Source organism: Moschus berezovskii, chromosome 6, assembly GCF_049115385.1.
Source record: "Moschus berezovskii isolate FMDL1 chromosome 6, NW_MosBer_1.0, whole genome shotgun sequence".
NCBI classification, from domain to species: domain Eukaryota; kingdom Metazoa; phylum Chordata; class Mammalia; order Artiodactyla; family Moschidae; genus Moschus; species Moschus berezovskii.
In genome coordinates, this window is record NC_142465.1 from 104,151,775 (window position 1) to 104,172,973 (window position 21,199).

A 21,199-nucleotide genomic window follows, 5' to 3' on the forward strand; every position below is an offset into this window, starting at 1 on the left:
TGTTGCTCATTACACAGAAGAAGGAACTCACATTGAATTAAAAATATAAGGAGGTTGTTTGACAAGTAAGGATGGACTTAGGAAAAACCAGATGGAGAAATCAGAATAGTTCTGGATTTATTATCACTATATCTATAAAATGTGTTCTTATTATCTAGCATTACAGAGAATGTGCTGTGCTACAGAACAAGATAGCTTGACATGAAAACAAACCAAGACAAAACAAAACAGGAAACCCTTGTGATTTGTGGTTTAAAAATAAAAGGATCTCAGGCAGCTAAAGCTGCAACTTCTCAGCCTTTCTTCTGGCAGCTCTGCTTTTATGTATTATGACCTATTGCTTTAACCTGTTTCTGAACACAGTAGGAAAGTCTCTTCAAAATGATGTATATATATATATACTTTTGTCTGAACACCTTATACTTTTGTCCCCCCACCCCAATTCTCCATTCATCATGGGCACAGCAGCCTCCCTCAAGCCTACAAAAAACCACCAATGGTGTGAAATTCCAACACACACTTTACTTATTTTGGCCATTCAAAGGAATTCTCATAAAAGAGAAGGAAGATCCCCTCAAATATAATTTTTATAAAGAACGATTTCTCATATGCTGTATGAGAAGTGCAAATTGCAATAATTTTTTTCTTGAATGTATGAAAAAGTTCTCTTTCAACCACATCTCATTTCCATGCTTCTCTACCCTTCAGCCATGATGGAGAAGTATGTTTATACTGACGTGAAATCTCTTGGCCAAAGGAAGAAAATCCAGTCTAGAACTGCTGACAGGAAATATGAAGGTGGTAAGCATCTGTATTTACAGAATCATACATCACAGGTTTGAACATGATCTTATATATTTAAAAATCCACTAAATTTGTAAATGTCTCTCTATAACTTACCTGCCAAGTGTTGAAACTGTATTTGAACACCTGCTTGGAAATGAAACTCATTTTTCCCTCCAGGGTAGTAGTCAATCACAAATTGTAACTTCTCCTAGAATAATTTTGCTTTACACTGAATCAGAATATTTCTTCTTGAATCTGGTACACACAAACACTACTTAGAAGCCTTTTCATGGAGAAGAAATGATTATCATAAAAGCTTGATGACTTCTTATGTTGAGTCCAGGATTTCAATGCAACAGAGTATTATTTCTTCCTGTGGGCCCATGAATTAATTATAGTGCAGAAAGTATGGCAAGGTCATCTTGTTTTATTAGTAATAGATGTAGAATCAAGGTCTATTTTCTGTTTAAGAGTTTTTTGTTTTTAAAGATGATAAATGCTAATGCTAGGGCATTAGCAATGTGTACAGGCATCACCGACTCGATGGACATGAGTTTGAGTGAACTCCGGGAGTTGGTGATGGACAGGGAGGCCTGGCGTGCATTGATTCATGGGGTTGCAAAGAGTCGGACAGGACTGAACGACTGAACTGAACTGAACTGAACTGATAGGCATTATACTGTAATTATTGGGTCTTTATCATCATTTTTTAATTTTATTTAAAAAAATCAGCTAACTACTTTTTGGCTGCACTGGGTCTTTGTTGCTGCACAAAGGCTTTCTCTAGTTGCAGCATGTGGGGGCTCCTCGCTAGTTGCCTTGTAAGGACTTCTCATTGTGGTGGCTCCTCTTGATGCAGAGCGTGGCTCTAGGCTTGCAGGCTTCATTTGCTGCTGCACACAGACTTCGTTCAGCAGTTGTGGCTCTCCATAGGCTTAGTTGCCCCACGGCATGTGGGATCTTAGTTCCTGGACCACGAATGTCCACTGCACTGGTAGTCGGATTCTGGACCACCAGGGAATTCTCCTTATCATTATTTTTTTAATGGTTCTCTTCTGACTCTCCTTCTCAATAATCCAAGTGACTACTCTGCGCTGGGCTGTTTTCCAGAGGTGTCCATACCAGTGGAAGAACGGAAAGAAAATGTCTTGGTCCTTATGACTTCAAATAGCCTTTTCAAACTCTTTATTTAAAAATCTGTAATTTTAAATTATTTTGCTCTTGTAGTTATAGCAGTTGCAAAAACATTAAAAAAAAGAGAAAACATATCCTGTAATTTGCTGTGAGTAGCGTGCTGTGATTCACGGGGTCGCGGAGAGTCGGACACGACTGAGCGACTGAACTGAACTGAACTGAACTGAACATTAGGAAAGGGGGCTTAGGACTTAGGACAAACGTGAATTCTATCATTCTACTGTTCGGTTCAGTTCAGTCGCTCAGTCGTGTCCGACTCTGTGACCCTATGAATCACAGCACGCCAGGCCTCCCTGTCCATCAACAACTCCCGGAGTTCACTCAAACTTATGTCCATTGAGTCGGTGATGCCATCCAGCCATCTCATTCTCTGTCGTCCCCTTCTCCTTCCTCCCTCAATCCCTCCCAGCATCAGAGTCTTTTCCAGTGAGTCAACTCGTTGCATGAGGTGGCCAAAGTATTGGAGTTTCAGCTAATGCTTTATTAAATGTTAAATTTCTACACTTTAGCCATTTATTCATAGATGTTGTAGGAAGTCATTATTTGTTGACATATATTTACATATGTAAAAATTAAGGGAGATTTCCCTGGCAGCCCAGTGGTTAAGACTGCACACTGCCAATACAGGGGATGTAAGTTTGATTCCTGCCTGGGGAACTAAGATCCCATGTGGCCAAAAAGTTTTCTTTTGAAAAAGTCAAAAGACAACCTACAGAATGGGAGAAAATGTTTGCAAGTCATATATCTGAAGTGATGTGGATTCATAATAAAAAAAAAAATTAAAGGCAGACATGCCCATTAAGCAACTTGAGGCAGAGACAGAAGCACATGCATGGCAGGCTTCCATGAAGGTTTTTTCTTTTCCTTTTTTTAAGAATGGATATTTATTTATTTATTGGCAGCATTGCAGCCTGTGGAATCTTAGTTCCCCAACCAGGGACTGAACCTGTGCCCCCTGTAGTGGAAGTCCAGAGTTCCAACCACTGGACTGCCAGAACAGTCCTGTCTGGAAAGATTTTCTTAAACTTATCTTTTTTAAAATGTCTTTATTGGGCAGCATGCCCCATTATGCTGCAGTTTTCTCCAATAATTTTATGTTTCTGTAATCTTCCTTTGACTTAGATACATAATATTAGTTTTGTTTGAACACTGTTGCAATAATACCTTTAACTTATACCTTAATTGCTTTCATCAGGTTTATCCTTCCAATCCCCTCTTATTTTCATCTAATCACAGCTGCTTGCTGCAGGTCAGCCACATTCTGGGTGCCACATTCTGGGTGCTGTGCTGTGTGCCAGTGATACCAAGGAGATACTGTGTTTTGTTGCTGTTTATCACAAAGCCTTCTCCCTCTAGACTAAAATACATCCTCAGTCATGGAAATTATGATCAAATACCTATTGCAGAGCATTTGAAACTTCAGAGGAGGTCAGTGTGGAAGGAGACTACAAGTAGTGGGGAAAATGACAGAAAATGAAAATGAGGAAGTGATCAGATAATGAGGTAAGTTTGAATGTTCATCCTAAGTTCAAAAGGAAGTATTAGAAGCTTTTAATGGAGAAGAGAAAGAACCCAGGCTCTTTGGGATTTAGCTGATTTCATGGCTTGAAGAGGGAAAAATTAAGTTTGGAGAAGGGATATCTAATTGTTATCTGTGAATAAGGAAGCATTTAAGACAAAGTTCATCAATATTCTGGAAAAGGCAAAAGTACGATGAGGGTAAAAAGATCAGGGATGTGGAATGGAGAGATGAATAGATAGAACACATAAGATTTTTAGGGCACTGAAAACATGCTTTATGATATTATGATGGATATATGTTATTTTACATTTGTCCAAACCCATAGAGTGTATTAATATAACACCAAAAGTGAACCCTTAGGTAAACTATGGACTGAGTCAATGCAGGTTAATTGATTATAACAAGTGATAGCAAGTGCACCGCTCTGGTAGGAGATGTTGATAATAGGGGAGGCTATCTATGCATGTGTCAGGGTAGGGATTCCTTGAGAAATCTCTGTGACTCCCCCCTCAAGATTGCTGTGATCCACAGCCAGGCAACAAGAAGGTGGGACAAACTGAGAGAGTAGGACTGGCATATCTACATTATCATGTGTAGAATAGATGACTAGTGGGAACCTGCTGTATAACACACGGAGCTCACCTTGGTGCTGTGATGACCTAGAGGTGGAGGCAAGCAGGAGGGAGGATTAAGAGGGAGGGGATATATGTAAACTTATGGCTGATTCACATTGTATAGCAGAAACCAATACAGCATTGTAAAGCAATTATCCTCCAGTTAAAAATAAATTTAAAATTTCAAAAATATTTTAGAATAAATGAAGGTTGCTGTGATCCAAAAAGTCTAAAATAATAAAATCTTAAAAAAATTATTTTAAAGATAATGTACATAGAGGTCAGCTTGAAGGAACTATTTGAGGGCAGTTTGTGACACTTTGAGCATTAATGATAGTAATATTATAATAGACAAATATATAAATCAATAAAATTGTTTTACAAGGTCATGTGTTCATAATGATAATTAAAAGAAAAGTTTGTCAGCATAGATAGTTGTAATCTGAAATGAGAACTCTAACAGATTATATTTCAGAAATGTAATTCAACAAGTTAATAATTTTATTAAATGTGTTAATATAGCTAAATGATTTTGTATATGCTTATAATAATATATGTTCATGAAGTATAGAGAGGTATTTGTTTTAACTGTGTAAGTAAAGATGGAAAAATATTGGAAATTATGTCAGCCCAGATAAAGCAGAATCCAAAGGAGGATGATCATACACAATAAGAAACCAGAAAGAGGAAAAGAGAGTTCAATTCCGTGCTTTAACCACACATTTTAAAAAGGGACTAACTTCAAGAGTTTGATTCCTCTTTTCCTAGGGCTTAGACTTTCTAAATGACCCCAAAATTTAAATGCTACAAGAATGCATACACAATTTTTAATAGCGCTAACAGATAATAGCAATATATAAAAAGGAGAGCATAAGGCATAATTACATGTTAGCTAAAATGAGACTTAAAACTTGTATTATTTGTAATGGAGATATTAGGTTAAGAAATACAAAATCTATATGAAAGGCAAGAATTGCAAATGTTCTATTTTTGTAATAAGTGAAGTTTAAAACAAGAGCCAACTTAATGGCCTGCAGCTTGAGTTCAGTCATGATGTGAAAAGCAAACAGTCTAAAAATCAGTAGTTTGACAAGCTACTTCCTGAAGTATTTTGCTTTTTTGGTCCATGGAGATTACTGCAAACTAGAAAAGTATTCAAGGATCTAATAATGCAACTACTGGAAAGTTCAAGTACAGTTATAACCTTCAGTTCAGTTCAGTTCAGTCGCTCAGTCGTGTCCAACTCTTTGCGACCCCATGAATCACAGCATGCCAGGCCTCCCTGTCCATCACCAACTTCTGGAGTTCACTCAGACTCACTTCCATTGAGTTGGTGATGCCATCCAGCCATCTCATTCTCTGTTGTCCCCTTTTCCTCCTGCCCCCAATCCCTCCCAGAATCAGAGTCTTTTCCAGTGAGTTAACTTTTCGCATGAGGTGGCCAAAGTGTTGGAGTTTCAGCTTTAGCATCAGTCCTTCCAATGAACACCCAGGGCTGATCTCCTTTAGAATGGACTGGTTGGATCTCCTTGCAGTCCAAGGGACCCTCAAGAGTCTTCTCCAACACCACAGTTCAAAAGCATCCATTCTTCAGTGATCAGCTTTCTTTACAGTCTAACTCTCACATCCATACATGACCACTGGAAAAACCATAGCCTTGACTAGACAGACCATTTTTGGCAAAGTAATGTCTCTGCTTTTTAATATGCTATCTAGGTTGCTCATAGCTTTCCTTCCAAGGAGTAAGTGTCTTTTAATTTCATGGCTGCAATCAGCAACTGCAGTGATTTTGGAGCCCCCCAAAATAAAGTCAGCCACTGCCTTCCCATCTATTTCCCATGAAGTGATGGGACCAGATGCCATGATCTCAGTTTTCTGAATGTTGAGCTTCAAGCCAACTTTTTCACTCTCCTCTTTCACTTTCATCAAGAGGCTCTTTAGTTGCTCTTCACTTTCTACCATAAGGGTGGTGTCATCTGCATATCTGAGGTTATTGATATTTTTCCTGGTCATCTTGATTCCAGCTTGTGCTTCTTCCAGCCCATTGTTAACCTTAGAGAAGTGTAAAAATTATAGGAATAACGAAATTAAGCTTAAAAGATACTGCTTTATTTTAAAATAGATTTAAGTACAAGAATAGCAATAGGCTTTGTAATAATTTTACTTGTATTTGCTTCTTGAGGTGTTCAAAAGAGTTAGATACTTTAATTGAAATTTAAAAATTTTATAGGACTTGAGTACTTAAGTAGAAATTAATGTTGAAATGTTTCAGTAGGTTTCAAATTGTCTTTATTACTGAACAGTGAGTCATGGATAAGCTGGGTGACTGACTCAGTTTCTTAGGAAGCTGCCTTCAAGGTGCCGGTCAGGGGTTGGGTCTCAGGTCAAGGCTTGACTAGGGAACTCCCACCTCCAAAGTCACTCACATGGCTGTTGGCTGGTCTCAGGTCATCATTGGCTATTGACTGGAGACCCAAATTCTTTGCCATGTGGCTATTTGCCATAGGGCTATTCATATCACAGGGGCTTCCCTCATAGGTCAGTTGGTAAAGAGTCTGCCTGCAATGCAGGAGACCCGGGTTTGATTCTTGGTTCGGAAAGATCCCTTGGAGAAGGAAATGGCAACCCACTCCATTATTTCCTGGAGAATTCCATGGACAGAGGAGCCTGGCAGGCTACAGTCCATGGGATTGCAAGAGTCGGACACCACTGAGCAACTAAACCACCGCCAACATTCACATCACAGCAGTTTGCTTCCTATGGGGGTTGGGGGAGAGACTGGAGAAAGAAGGAGAGAGATGGAAATGCATTCGCTTTCTTGGGAAGAGGATTCCAAAGTGGTATGGATACTAAGGGGTGGGGAATTGTGTTTGGGGGCCACTGTAGAGGTTGCCTGTACTATCAGACATGCACTTACGCACTTTATAAAATAGGGATATTCAAATCACAAATATTAGTAAATTTTATTTTCCATTTGCAAAAGCCTTTGTTCACGTTTGCAGTGATCAATTTGCTTTTGTGTATCCCTGTTAAACTATGACCTTGAGGTCATGCCTTGTGACTCATATCTGATAGACTAGTCACCGTGTGAAGTTCTCCAGAAATTCAGGTCGAACAAGATGAATTGATAAGTATCATTTGAAACAGATTGTAAGCTCTATTTTAAATGGTTGCTGAGGATAATTAGAAATCCAAATAGCAAGAGCACTTTTTGAAAACCTGTAGACCAATAATAGTTGTCACCGTAATTTTGCCGTATCCAAAGGGGCTCTTCCACTTCTGCTTTTGTAATTTTGTATTATGGCCACCAGATGGCATCGTCGTACAAATCAAGTTCTGAAATTAAGTTGCTTCAATTTGAAAATGGCTTGCTCATAGGAATAAAGAAATAAATATATTCTCATAAGCTGCTACTCGGAATGTTAGTAGACTAGTATTTCAAATAGATTTGGCAAAATATATCTGTAGTATTAAAATTTCTATCACTTTTTGAACTAATGATTCCACTTTAGAGATCTGTCTTCAAAAAATAATACGTATAAACAGGATGCTACACAACTAGAATTTTTTTTACCTCAGTATTATTTGACTTGCCAAATGCTAGGAAAATCTTGTATCCAACAATAGGAGAAAGGTTAAATATATATGATATTACTCTACAATTGAAAAATACAAAAGTTTAAAAATTATTTTTAAGAAATATTCAATAATGTTAAAAATGCTCCTGATGGAATGTTAGTTGAAAAAAATAGAAAATAATGTGTAACTCCTCCTATGCACAAAATATACATAGAATATATGGAAAGGAAACATATTGGCATAATTTTATAAGGAGATTTTAAGGTTTTGTTCTTCATATTTTCCTTGTTGTTCCAATTTTCAGTAATGAGTAGCTGGAAATAGCATCGTACTTTTAAATAAGCAGAAATCAAGTGTGAGAACAAAGAAGGGAATAAATTATTTTTTGCTAATCATAATTAAAAATTCTGTCCTCTACGATGTTAAACCATAAAAACATTCATTTATCTAGTGATTATCTAGTGTTTTTTATATGTCAGACATCACACTGGGTGATGGTTATACAAAAGAAAATAAGACACAGTGTTTGCCTTTACTGAACTTGGAGAGAGAGAGACATATAAACAGATATATATAAAGTAATATGACAGATGCAATGAATAAGACTATTAATGGTCTGATACATTTTCTTTCTCTCATTTGTTAGTCTCAGTTCTCCCAGGTTTTTGTTTTTTCCACATCGCACGGGGCTTGCAGGGTCCTAGTTCCCAGACCAGAGATGGATTGAACCCAGACCCTCTCAGTGAAAGTGCAGAGTTCTAAACCCTGGACCAGGGAATTCCCTCAGTTCTCCATTTTGGTCTCCAATATTTGATTTGTGACTGTGATTTACTGAACTTTACACATATTTTTCAATAAGAATTTCCAAGAACAGCCATGACACACAAGTAAATAATATTTACGTTATCTATCCAGTGGTTATGAGTACCATTCTGTTGGCAATGATATTATCTACCTGTGAGAAATGGATTGTTGCTGCTGTGATTAAGGTGCAGGATGATATAGAACAACTGCTATGAAAAACTTGCTTGTCTGAGGTTACCAGCATTTCGATTGTGAGGCTGAGATGAGTTTTAGTAACAGATTTTCAAAATGTTTTCCCTCTTCTCTGGTTTAGCACAACAGAGTGTATGTGTGAAGAAGAAAAACACGTGGGCAGCTCTTTTTGGAGAGGCATTACCCTGTTTAAAAAAACTCCTGTATTTTGGGTTGCTTTTCTTCTCTCCAGACAGATGTGACTGAATAAGTATGGTCTAGCACTGGCGTGTGAAGTTCTGAGCCCCAAGGCCACTAAGGTATTGCTGGACTGTGGGCCTGAGGGTGTGTTAGGGAGATTGGGGGGTGGATCTTTCTCCCTAAGAATAACAGAAGGTCTGATCCATGGCCTTTTGCTTGCTAAACATTTAAGATGCAGTACTGATGAGGAAGATATTAGACAATTGTTTTGAAGGCAGAATAGTGAATGGAAATGCTCTCAACAAAGCACAACTTTCCTTATGTCCAGTGGACAAAAATGCACAACCTGAGTGTTGTGAGTTGAGTTTTATTTGAGCACTACAGCCCAGGTGACAGCATGTCAGATAGTTCTGAGAAACTGCTCCAAAGAAGTGGGGAGTATGATCAGTATACACACACACACACACACACACACACACATATGTATATATATATATATATATATATGTAAGTGAAGGGGGGATTCGTGTAGTTAAGCACACAGTTTGGAAGAGGTTTACTACTAGTCACAAGAAGGTTGCTGCTAGTCATGAGGAGCAATATCTCCTTTAATGATTTTAATGCTTTTCTAGATATCAGAAGATGCAAAAAATTGGGCTCATAAACTCTTTTCCTAAAAATATTTAACTATGTGAAGGCCTGTTCTGCCAGTTTTTCTCAGAGCACAGAGGGCTCATTCCAGACCTCCACCTGGGACTCCTTTCAGAGTCTGTTCAAGGTCAGGACTGCAGAGACAGTGACTTCATCCTTGTCAGAACCAGATGGTGAATGACAGCTTTTGGCCGGCACTAATTTAGGCTGCAAACGGTGCTGGAGCTTGGTGGTCCTCTTCTCACCCCGCATCGTTCTCTACAAACTCCCCGCCTGCCTGCTCTTAGACCCCTGAACGCGCCACTTCCACTCTCTTCATTCATTTCCTGGTATCATTGTGAGCTCATGCTGTTCATCTGGAGGCAAAAATCTAGTCTGCCCAGTTCGTTCCTGTCTCTTCATAATTAAATTTTGTGCATGATAGCTTTTGAATGTAAAAAGCAGGAATGATTCTGTGGAAAGTCCAGTATTTTTGTTTTGGTTTTTGGAATTTCATGAAACATTTTCTGTTATTAACAGAAAAGTGGGATGAGAATGTGCACATAATTCTCATTACATTAATGTACACATTATTCTTTATCTGTAACAGTGAAAGTGAAGTGAAAGTGTAGGTCACTTAGTCATGGCCGACTCTTTGTGTGGACTATAGCCCACCAGGCTCCTCTGTCCATGGGATTTCTCAGACAGGAATACTGAACTGGGTTGCCATTTTCTTCTCTAGGGGATCTTCCCAACTCAGGGATGGAACCTGGGTCCCCTGCATTGCAGGCAGATTCTTTTACCATCTCAGCCACAAGGGAGCTCTTTAAAAGTAAATATAAATATCCTACATAAAGTCACATATATGCATTTGTGTGCCCTTTTGTGAGTCACTTAATGCTCCTACATCTGAGTTTCTTCATCAGTAAAATGAAGAAAACAATCTATTATCCAGTTTGTTGAGGAATAGATGAAGTGGCTTAAGTGGAACAGCAACAATAACAAAAATACCTCCAAACCCGCCCCCCCAAGCTATGCTTGACACATGGATTTTCTAAATGCTAGTTTGCTTCACTTAGTAAACAATAGAGGATAGATGACAACAAAAAGAATTGTCTCACACTTACTCATCTCTGAGCAAAGGAAAAACCTTCTCTAAAAACATAACAGGGGCTTCCCAGGTGACTCAGTGTTAAAGAATTCACCTGCCAATGCAGGAGATGCAGGTTTGATCCCTGGGTCAGGAAGATTCACTGGAGGAGGAAATGGCAACCCACTGCAGTATTCTTGCCTGGAGAATCCCATGGACAGAGGAGCCTAGTGTTCTGCAATCCATAGGGTCACAAAAGAATCGGACAGGACTGAGCATGTACACATAACACAACAACTTCTTGGATCAAACACTCCATTTGCAATCATCAGATGCATTATATTAAAATATAATATCAGGTTCTCATGTGTATGTTTCTTACTGTTACTGAACTGGAATCCATTCTCAAGAGGCCACATTTAAAGTGAGCCAGGGATTTAAAGGTAGATCTCAAATCAGTAATATTTAAAAGTTTTACCTTTTGTTTCCTTGTTTCTATACCTTGCATGAAAGTGAGGAAAGAGAGGAAGTACTTGTCAGGGTCACGCTGCCTTGCACCCTGAGCCTTGCAGTACCATGAGCTCCTTGAGTTTGAGACTTCCTGTGTGGTTTTAGCTCAGATAGTGAGGTACCTCCAGCTATGTTTCTTCCTCTGCTGAGCTAGATATGTTGACAACCTCTCAGGAAGTCTTGGTCTATTTTTATATTTCATTTTCATAGAGCATTTTGCTATGTCTTTAGAATGTACTTTTAATTGTCCTCATGATGGTGGAGGGTCAGATTGAAACAGACGAACAGCAGGTGATCTAAAACTCACTTATGTGTTATTTAATTATCATTTGAATTTTACTATTGGTTCAAAATTGATAAACTATGTCCAATGATGACATTCCCTGAACTTTAACTAATTCATAACCAGAGAAAGTGGGCTAAGAAAGGTGAGGTGCTGGTAGGAAACTAGGTGAGCATGAAAAATTGCAAATGTAAATTCGCTAAGAGGAGAAGTCACTAGGATGTATCACTGAACGGCGAGTTCAGGGCTTCATCTCTTTTTAGGCTGAATTGAATCTCTCTACTATCATGCTTGATCTTGGTGTATTCTATCAAGTGAGGAATAATACCCTATTAGTCTGGACCTGGAGTTTACCTTTTTCAGGTATCAAAACTTGAGATAGAGGCAAAAGCATTGAGTTGCAATTCAGCCTGGTTGTTATTCTTTAAAAACATAATGTGAAGTGGCATAAATGATTCAACATATTCCCTCCCGTTTTGTATCTAGGTTAAGAAAGACTTTTATCTTTAGGTACATCCTTACTTCTGAACTATGATTAACCTCTGGGTTATTCAGCCTTTTGGTTTCTCATTTTTTTGTTTCTCCTACACCTGGACTTAAAGGGAGGGACTGTTAATAGCTGTGACTCATTCGCTTCCAATGTTAGTATCAGTGGATTTCAAACTTTAGCTTGCATCAGAATTATCTGGAGAATTTGTGAAAATACAGAAGGTTGAGCTCCATCTCAAGAGTTTCTGATTCAGTGATTCTGGGGTGTGGCCATGGAATTTGCATTTTTAACAGTTCTCAGGTGATACAATGCTTCTGGTCCCAGGGACCGTGCTTAAGGACCTCTGCTCTTGTTTATTTTTAATTATTTCACAGTGGAAGTATTAATCATGCTTTTGTTGTTGTGTAGTTGCTAAGTCCTGTCCTACTCATTTGCAACCCATCACTCTGAGTGCATCAGTCTGAGAATTCCTTTCTTGGAATTGCATTCTTAGACAAAAGAAATTGCTGTATATTTCTTCAGACAAGGTTCCAACTAGCATTTCCGTTTCAAAGCTATGTTTTCTGATTGTTATTTCCTTGATAGAATCTGCTCTCAGAATGAAAGTTTCTATATCTTTTCTCTTAGTAAGGTTCATTCTTTTATTCTGTAGTAGAATTTTCCTTCTTCTCTTGTTCACATGGGAATTATTGTTAGAGCTATTGTTAATTGCTCAGTTGTGTCTGACTGCAGTTGGCCAGGCTCCTTTGTCCATGGAATTCTCCAGACTAGAATATTGGAGTGGGTAGCCATTCTCTTCTCCAGAGGATCTTACCAACCCAGGGATTGAACCCAGATTTTCTGCATTAGCAGGCAGATTCTTTACTGTCTGAGCCACCAGGGAACTTGTAAACAAGAAATTCAGTTCGCCTCCATCTTGGTCAGGTGTCAGAATTATCCTTTTGTGATTCCAACCCCACACAAGGTATCCAAGTTTCCCACCTTCTCTTGAGGAGAGCTTAAAAGTGTTCAGAACTGTAAGTTGCCTAAAGAAATTAGACAGGTGGTAGGAAATGCATGATCTCGGACAACTGGGTCATTTCTTACTTTCTGTTCCATTATGTTGAAAGGGTCTCATATTCCATTCCCATTTCGTACTCTGCTTTTCTGCTTTTCCCTTCTACAGTGCTTGGGGAAAAATACCAAGCTCAACAAGTACCTCCACTTCAGCCTCCTAGGGGACTTTGCAAAGTAGTGTCAGCTTTGTCCCAGGCTGGGCAAGAAAGAGTGCTTTTCAGGGTGAGTGAAGGGGAGGGAAAACTTGGAGGACTAGAAAACAACCCAAGTAATAGCCCTATAACTCTGTTTCTATGTTTATATGTTCCCTCATATATACATTAATTCATTCATGTATTCTTTTTTTATGCAACAGACATTTATTGAGTTCTGTGTGCCTATAATTAACGCTGTTCACCAACATTTTAGAAATGGACACCTGATTGAAATAAAAGGCTTTTATTTGGGGTTTGTTAGAACTACAGTCTGGGAGACACAGATTTAAGAGGCACTTGAATTGTGTTCTGATGGACTACCAAATGCAGGAAGCGTATAAAAGCAAAACTCCAAGGCCACAGTTAGTTACATAAGCCGTTTGTCAAGAATTATAATTGGAGCTGGCAAGGAGTAAGGGTACTTGTTAAGCAAGGAATGATTGGGGCCTGAAATTGTGGCATAGTTACCAGGGGGACCTTGAGACCTTAATGCTGCAGCTGGTGGATGCTGTTCTAAATATGCCTGATAGTGGCCTTGGGTTTGATTCAGTTTGGAGAAAATACAAGTTCTCAGAAGTGCAGAGTCGTGTCTGAAACCAGATTGTCCATGGCTGCTGAGTCTATTTTTTATGCCTGAACTGTGATTACTCCATTACAATTTCCATTTATCATCAGTACTAACCACCATTTTAAGAGATTAGTTCCTCTCTCTTGTACTATTTTCTATTTAAGTTCGAATGGTGTGTATTTAACCATATATTAAATGTGTATATTGCAAATTAAATATTTAAATATATGTGTCAAGTGTGTTTAACATATGTATGTTATGTTGGTGTTAGTGGCTCAGTCATGTCCAACTCTTGTGACCCCATGGACTATAGCCCTCCAGGCTTCTCTTTCCATGGAATTCTCCAGGCAAGAATACTGGAATGGGTTGCCAGTCCCTTCTCCAGGGGATCTTCCCCACCTGGGGACTGAACCCAGGTCTTCTGTATTGGTAGATTCTTAACCGTCTGAGCCACCAGGGAAGCCCTATATATGTCATAGGTTTTTCTTTTACTCTCTAATCAAAGATGATAGAGAATTGATGATCCATGGTACAAATGCAGTTTTATTTTGTAATTACCAAGAATTAAAATACATTTTTTTTTTGCTTTAAAATTCTACATTTTATTGAATACATTTCTTGAATTTCTTAACAACATTCAGCAGTTACTGTATGTACTCTTCTCCAGGGTCTACTTGATCACAAATACAACACTTGAATTTTTTACAAAGTTTGTTCAACATTCTTAAATGCATGACAGTATATAGTTAAAACATCTGGATTACAATTAAAGTTATTAGAAATCAATGCAGTGCATAAAAGTACAAAGAGGAAAAATTTCATTATCCATAATCACGTAAAGATTTTTTTAAACTCCCTTCTAGCTGTTACTTATTTTCCTGTTTAATTAAACTGACAAATTTTTTGAAAAAAATTATAGATTCTTTACAAAAAACTTAACATTTCAGATAAATACAAAGAATAAAGCTTTAAAAATACAAAATATTAGAAATAATCATTATGAATACACAACTTTAAACATATGACTATAGGCACATTTCACATGCTGCTACTGCTGCTACTGCTAAGTCACTTCAGTCATGTCCGACTCTGTGTGACCCCATAGATGGAAGCCCACCAGGCTCCCCCGTCCCTGGGATTCTCCAGGCAAGAACACTGGAGTGGGTTGCCATTTCCTTCTCCAGTGTGTGAAAGTGAAAAGTGAAAGTGAAGTCGCTCAGTCGTGTCCGACCCTTAGCGACCCCACGGACTACAGTCAACCAGGCTCCTCCATCCATGGGATTTTCTAGGCAAGAGTACTGGAGTGGCTTGCCATTGCCTTCTCCGACATTTCACATAGCTGATTGTAAATAGAAAAAGGAAATTAATATTGAGTTCTGTAATCATAATTTCCAGATTTGTGTGGTATCAATTATTTATTTATGTCAATTTAAGATCACCATCAATTATTTCACATTAATTTTCCTTAATTTGATTCAAATTTTTGTTAAGGGAGCCACAGTGACTCAGCAAAGTTGCCACTAATTTTTTTATTGTTTTATAAATATCTATATATAAAGGATGGAGAAGGAAATGGCAACCCACTCCAGTGTTCTTGCCTGGAGAATCCCAGGGACAGTGGAGCATGGTGGGCTGCCATCTATGGGATTGCACAGAGTCGGACTCAACTGAAGCGACTTAGCAGCAGCAGTAGCAGCAACATATATAAAGGATATACGTATAGCCTACAATTCACTTACTAGAATGCCATCATTGAAAAGCCATCCAAAAATGCAATTATTATCACAAAGTGTTTTTTTATCTTAGCAGAGAAATCGAATAATGCTAATTCAGAAACACATTTTTAAAGAAACTGAACCAGTTGACTTAAAAAATTCATCTTACATACTCTCTGCTTAGAACATAGAAGGCCACATCAAAAAGTCATTCTCACTCTGACAAGGAAAATCTAGATCATTTAAAAATTTTAACTTTATTTGAGCTCATCAGCGTGACAAAATCACAAAATAAACAGTGCCAAAGAGGGACAAGCTCCCATCCCCTCACAACTCCACCCCAAGGAAAGATAGAGCCCATAAAGAGCTTTATCTGTGGCAAGGGAGAAACAGTGGCTGCCATAAAAGTGCATAAGATAAAAATAGCAGATATTTTAATAAACTTTTAAACTTTTTTTTTTTTTAATTTGGCTGCACAGGGTCTTTGTTGTGGCATGCAAACTCTAGGTCAAGTCATGTGGGATCTAGTTCTCTGACCGGGGATTGAACCCAGGCTCCCTGCATAGAGAGCATGGAGTCTTAGCCACTGGACCACCAGGGAAGTCCCTTTAACAAACTCTAAAAGGATGAATGTGGGCTATCTTGACAGTTTAGAATCCTGAGAACCCTAAACATAAAGGGAGTCCACTCTCTTTCACCAGGTCCTTTCAACAGACCTCCAGTGGGGGCGCATGAGACAGACCGGGGTAGAGTAGGAGATGCAGGCGAGCCCCTTAGTGATGGAGAGGCATGAAACATCACCATTTCCCAGATCTTTTTCTCACATGAAGCAAAAACTTTGAGACACTGAGGGAGGGCTGAGAAGCTCTCCTACTCCCAGGAATGGCTATTGGGGAAAGAATAGAAGCAAAAACTTTCTTCCATTTTAGAAGAGGTAAGATAAGCCTCCCTGTCTCCCTCCTGGTCTCAGAAAATGAAGTGATGCTAGGAGATGGCTAAAAGCAAAGTCTCTTTGTAGCTGATCAAAGGAAAGCCTTTGACTATGTGGATCACAATAAACTGTGGAAAATTCTGAAAGAGATGGGAATACCAGACCACCTGACCCGCCTCCTGAGAAATCTGTGTGCAGGTCAGGAAGCAACAGTTAGAACTGGACATGGAACAACAGTCTGGTTCCAAATAGGTAAAGGAGTATGTCCAGGCTGTATATTGTCACCCTACTTATTTAACTTATATGCAGAGTACATCATGAGAAACACTGGGCTGGGTGAAGCACAAGCTGGAATCAAGATTGCAGGAAAAATATCAATAACCTCAGATATGCAGATGACACCACCTCCATGGCAGAAAGTGAAGAAGAACTAAAGAGCCTCTTGATGAAAGTGAAAGAGGAGAGTGAAAAAGTTGGCTTAAACCTCAACATTCAGAAAACTAAGATCATGGCATCCGGTCCCATTATTTCATGGCAAATAGAAGGGGAAACAGTGGAAACAGTGGCTAACTTTATTTTTCTGGGCTCCAAAATCACTGCAGATGGTGATTGCAGCCATGAAATTAAAAGACGCTTGCTGCTGCTGCTGCTGCTAAGTCGCTTCAGTCGTGTCCGACTCTGTGCGACCCCACAGACGGCAGCCGACCAGGCTCCGCCATCCCTGGGATTCTCCAGGCAAGAACACTGGAGTGGGTTGCCATTTCCTTCTCCCTTGGAAAATAAGTTATGACCAACCTAGACAGCATATTAAAAAGCAGAGACATTACTTTGTCAACAAAGGTCCATCTAGCCAAGGCTATGGTTTTTCCAGTGGTCATGTGTGGATGTGAGAGTTAGACTGTAAAGAAAGCTGAGCCCAGAAGAATTGATGCTTTTGAACTGTGTTGTTGGGGAAGACTCTGGAGAGTCCCTTGGACTGTAAGGAGATCCAACCAGTCCATCCTAAAGGAGATCAGTCCTGGGTGTTCATTGGAAAGACTGATGTTGAAGCTGAAATTCCAATACTTTGACCACCTGATGCAAAGAGCTGACTCATTTGAAAAGACCCTGATGCTGGGAAAGATTGAGGGCAGGAGGAGAAGGGGACGACAGAGGATGAGATAGTTGGATGGCATCACTGACTCAAGGGACATGGGTTTGGGTGGACTCTGGGAGTTGGTGATGGGCAGGGAGGCCTGGTGTGCTGAGATTCATGGAGTCACAAAGAGTCGGACACGACTAAGTGACTGAACTGAACTGAATTGAAAGGAAAGGAAACCACAATTGCTCCCACCACAAGCCTTGCACCAAGTCACAAATAGCAGATTCTACTGCCTAAGGCAGAGCAGCCAACTCTTTCATCACTGGTCCTAGACAAAAAAGTGATGCTGCCAAGGAAAGACTAGAATAAAATTATCTTGAATCCTGAGAGAAAAGCAGGGAACCCTTTGGGGCCAAGGATTCCACATCCTCTGTATAAAACCGGGTTCTGTCACACCTACAGAAACGAGGGAAACTTTCCTGCCTAGGACCCCGACAGACACAAGAAAGAGCTTGGCTATGAAGAGAACTTCAAATTTCTCCTGTCTCCCACACTGTCATACTTGATGTTACAAGCTATAGAAGCTTACCACTGGGGGAGGGCAAGAGTTTGGATAGAGACCCCCTTCAGATTTGCTGAAATTGTAGACTTGAATCAGAACACTCAGAACACATGTACACCCATGGCTGATTCATGTCAATGTATGGCAAAACCCACTACAGTACTGTAAAGTAATTAGCCTCCAATTAAAATAAATAAATTTAAAAAAACACTCAGAAAAAACCTTCAGTTACCAAGACCCCACAGTAAGCATTAGGTTGCAGCACCATATTGCTGAAAATTTGAAGTCTGCATGTAACAAAGATGACCTCAGAAACAATGAACTATAAACCAGCCCAAGGTCCCACACTATTAGTCTTACAGAAGAAAAGGTATCTTTTTTCTGAATGTTTGCCATTGAATAAAAATTATTTGACACACATGTGCAAAAATGGAAGAAAATGACCCATTGCCAAAAGTTAAAATGGTGGGGGTGGTGGTTTAGTTGGTAAGTCATGTCTGACTCTTGTGATGCCATGTAGTCTGCCTGGCTCCTCTATCCATGGGATTTTCCAGGCAAGAATACTGGAGTGGGTTGCCATTTCTTTTCCATGGGATCTTCCCAATCCAGGAATCGATCCCAGGTCTCCTGCATTGCAGGCAGATTCTTTACTGGCTGAGTTGCAAGGGAAGCACACAGCTGAAATAAACTCAGGTATGTTCAAGATGTTGGAATTAGCATCATGAGACTTTTTGAGAATAACTTTTAACTTGTCAAAAAAAACTAGTGGAAACTTAGGAAAATATACATAAGTATATGGGGAAATTTTATTTGAGAGATGAAGATTATATTAAAAAAGAGTCAAATGGAAATATTAGATGGGAATACTATGATATCAGAAATAAACTTTCTGATACTATGATATCAGAAATAAATCATGGGCTTGTCAGAAAACTGGACACATGAGAGAGACAAAAAAAAAATCCTAGTAAACCTGAAGATAGATCAACAGAAATATCCCAAGTCAGTCACAAAGAATAAAAAAGAGTGAAACTTGACAGATCATCCAAGAGCTTTGAGACAGTAAGAATCATAGATTTCCCATCTGAAAGTATGCAAACTGGAAGGTGATAAAGTGACATTCTTTGTAGTACTGAAAGAAAATTTCATTAACTACTATAGGGATATTACATACTGTTAAAGGAATCAGCATAATAAGATGCCTAAAAATTCAAAGTGCATATATACCCAATAAAGAAATTTGAAAATACATAAAGTAAAAACTGATATAATTGAAAGGGGAAATACATAAATCCTCAACTTCATTTGGACACTTTGACATACTTCTATCAGCAATCATTCAGGATATTTAGGCAAAAAAAAAAAAAAAAAGAGCAGTAAAGATTTAGAAAATCTGAAAGAGCACTTTGCAACCAAATTGGATATCAGATGTATACAGAGCCCTCTACTCAACAATAGGAAAAGCATATTCTTTTCATGTGCATATGGAGCATGGAACATTCACCAGCATTCACCACAAAAAACCGAAAAACATTTTAAAGAAAAAAAAATTACAGATCCATATCTGTCCTGGATAGATCAAGATTTCTTAACAAAATACTAGCAAATTCAATCCAGCAATATAAAAATTACTAACACATCATGACCTACTGGGATTTGTTCCAGGAATTCAATTTTGCTTCAACATTTGAAAACCAATTAATGTAATTCTCTATTTCAACACGGTATAAAAGAATAACCATGTTGCTGTTATTTAGTCAGTAAGTTGTGTCCAACTCTTTCTGACCCCATGGACTGTAGTGTGCCAGGCTCCACTTTCCATGGGATTCTCCAGGTAAGAATACAGGAGTGGGTTGCCATTTCCTTCTCAGGGAATCTTCCCAACCCAGGGATCAAACCCTCAACTTCTGCATTGCAGGCATATTCTTTATCGCTGAGCCATCAGGGAAGCACACACACAGAAAAATACATGAGAAAATCCAACTTTCATTCTTGATAAAAGGTCTTAGAAAGTAGTGAACGAAAAATAACCTGCTAGCAAGCACACCTAAAGAAAAAAAACAAAACACTGTATCTCGTCATATTTTAAGGTGAAAGACTGAATGCTTTACTCCTAAGACTGAAAACAAAGCCAGGATATACACTCTCCCTACCTTTTTTAAATGTTGTATTGGTTCCAGCCCATGTAGTTGATCAAGAATAAAAAATACCTTTGCATAGACTAGAAAAAATGAAAGACAAATTTCTTTATTTGCAGAGGTTCTGATTGTACACAGTTTACTCAGAGAAGTTACAAAAGAGCTATGACAACTAATAAGTAATTGTATGAAATTTACAGGTTATATAGTCCATGTATAATTGTGTTTCTATATGAGTGTGGTAGGCAGCCTCTAAAGTGGTCTTTCATGATTCGTGTCTTCTATTTTTGCCTTTCTGTAACTACACGTGTTGATTTGTGGTTCTCTTCTAAGTACGCTGTTGCTGCTGCTGTTTCCTACATTGGCAGGCAGATTCTTTAGCATTGAGCCACCTGGGACACACACAGATTCACTCAGTCGTGTCCAACTTTTTCTGACCCCACAGACTGTAGCCCGCCAGGCTCCTCTGTCCATGGGGTTCTCCAGGAAAGAATACTGGAGTGGGTTGCCTTGCCCTTCTTCAAGGGATCTTCCCAACCCAGGGATCAAACGTGGGTCTCCCATGCAGATTCTTTACCGTCTGAGCCACCAGGGAAGCCTCATCTGGGAAACATGGTAAAAATAACAATGTCACTTTTTTGGTTAGACTTCCATGTATTTTTAAATATGTGTCCATTTTTCTTTAGAGAAATTTATTTTTTCCTTTAATGCAGCAGTTAGAGGGAGAAGAACATGTACTCGTGCTTAGGTGAAGCACCAGTCTCCAGATCTCAGGCTAGTTTGATCACAGAGCTCAGGCATCTCCAGCCACACAATATGGTAAATACATGCTGGTGGGATCCTGAAGAATAAAGCTTGAATGGTAAAAGTCAGTTAGTTCATCTTCAGTTAGACAGTTTAGCCTGTTTTCTATTCTGCTTGCTCAGCCAAGAAGCATTTGCTTCTTTTTTAATTGGAGTATAGTTGCTTTACACTTCTTTGTCAGTTCCTTCTGTACAGCAAAATGAGTCATCCATATGTGTACATATCCTCTCTTTTTGGGGGGTTTCCTTCTCATTTGCATCACCACAGTGCACCGAG

The 21,199-nt window shown here is 39.0% G+C and overlaps 1 protein-coding gene across 5 annotated transcripts in view; it reads left to right on the forward strand.

Annotated features, from left to right (window-relative positions):
- Positions 1-711: 711 nt before the first annotated feature.
- LOC129537266 (C-type lectin domain family 7 member A-like) overlaps positions 712-21,199 on the forward strand; it is a 49,237-nt gene continuing 28,749 nt past the window's right edge. For 3 of the 5 annotated variants that reach the window (XM_055396804.2, XM_088837326.1, XM_088837328.1), the window contains exon 1: positions 712-801. In XM_055396804.2, the coding sequence (XP_055252779.2) occupies positions 714-801 (88 nt within the window). In that variant the 5' untranslated portion in view covers positions 712-713. Of the gene's footprint in view, positions 802-3,402; positions 3,484-21,199 lie in introns of those variants that run through there. The other 2 variants (XM_088837327.1, XM_088837329.1) reach the window with 1 other exon arrangement.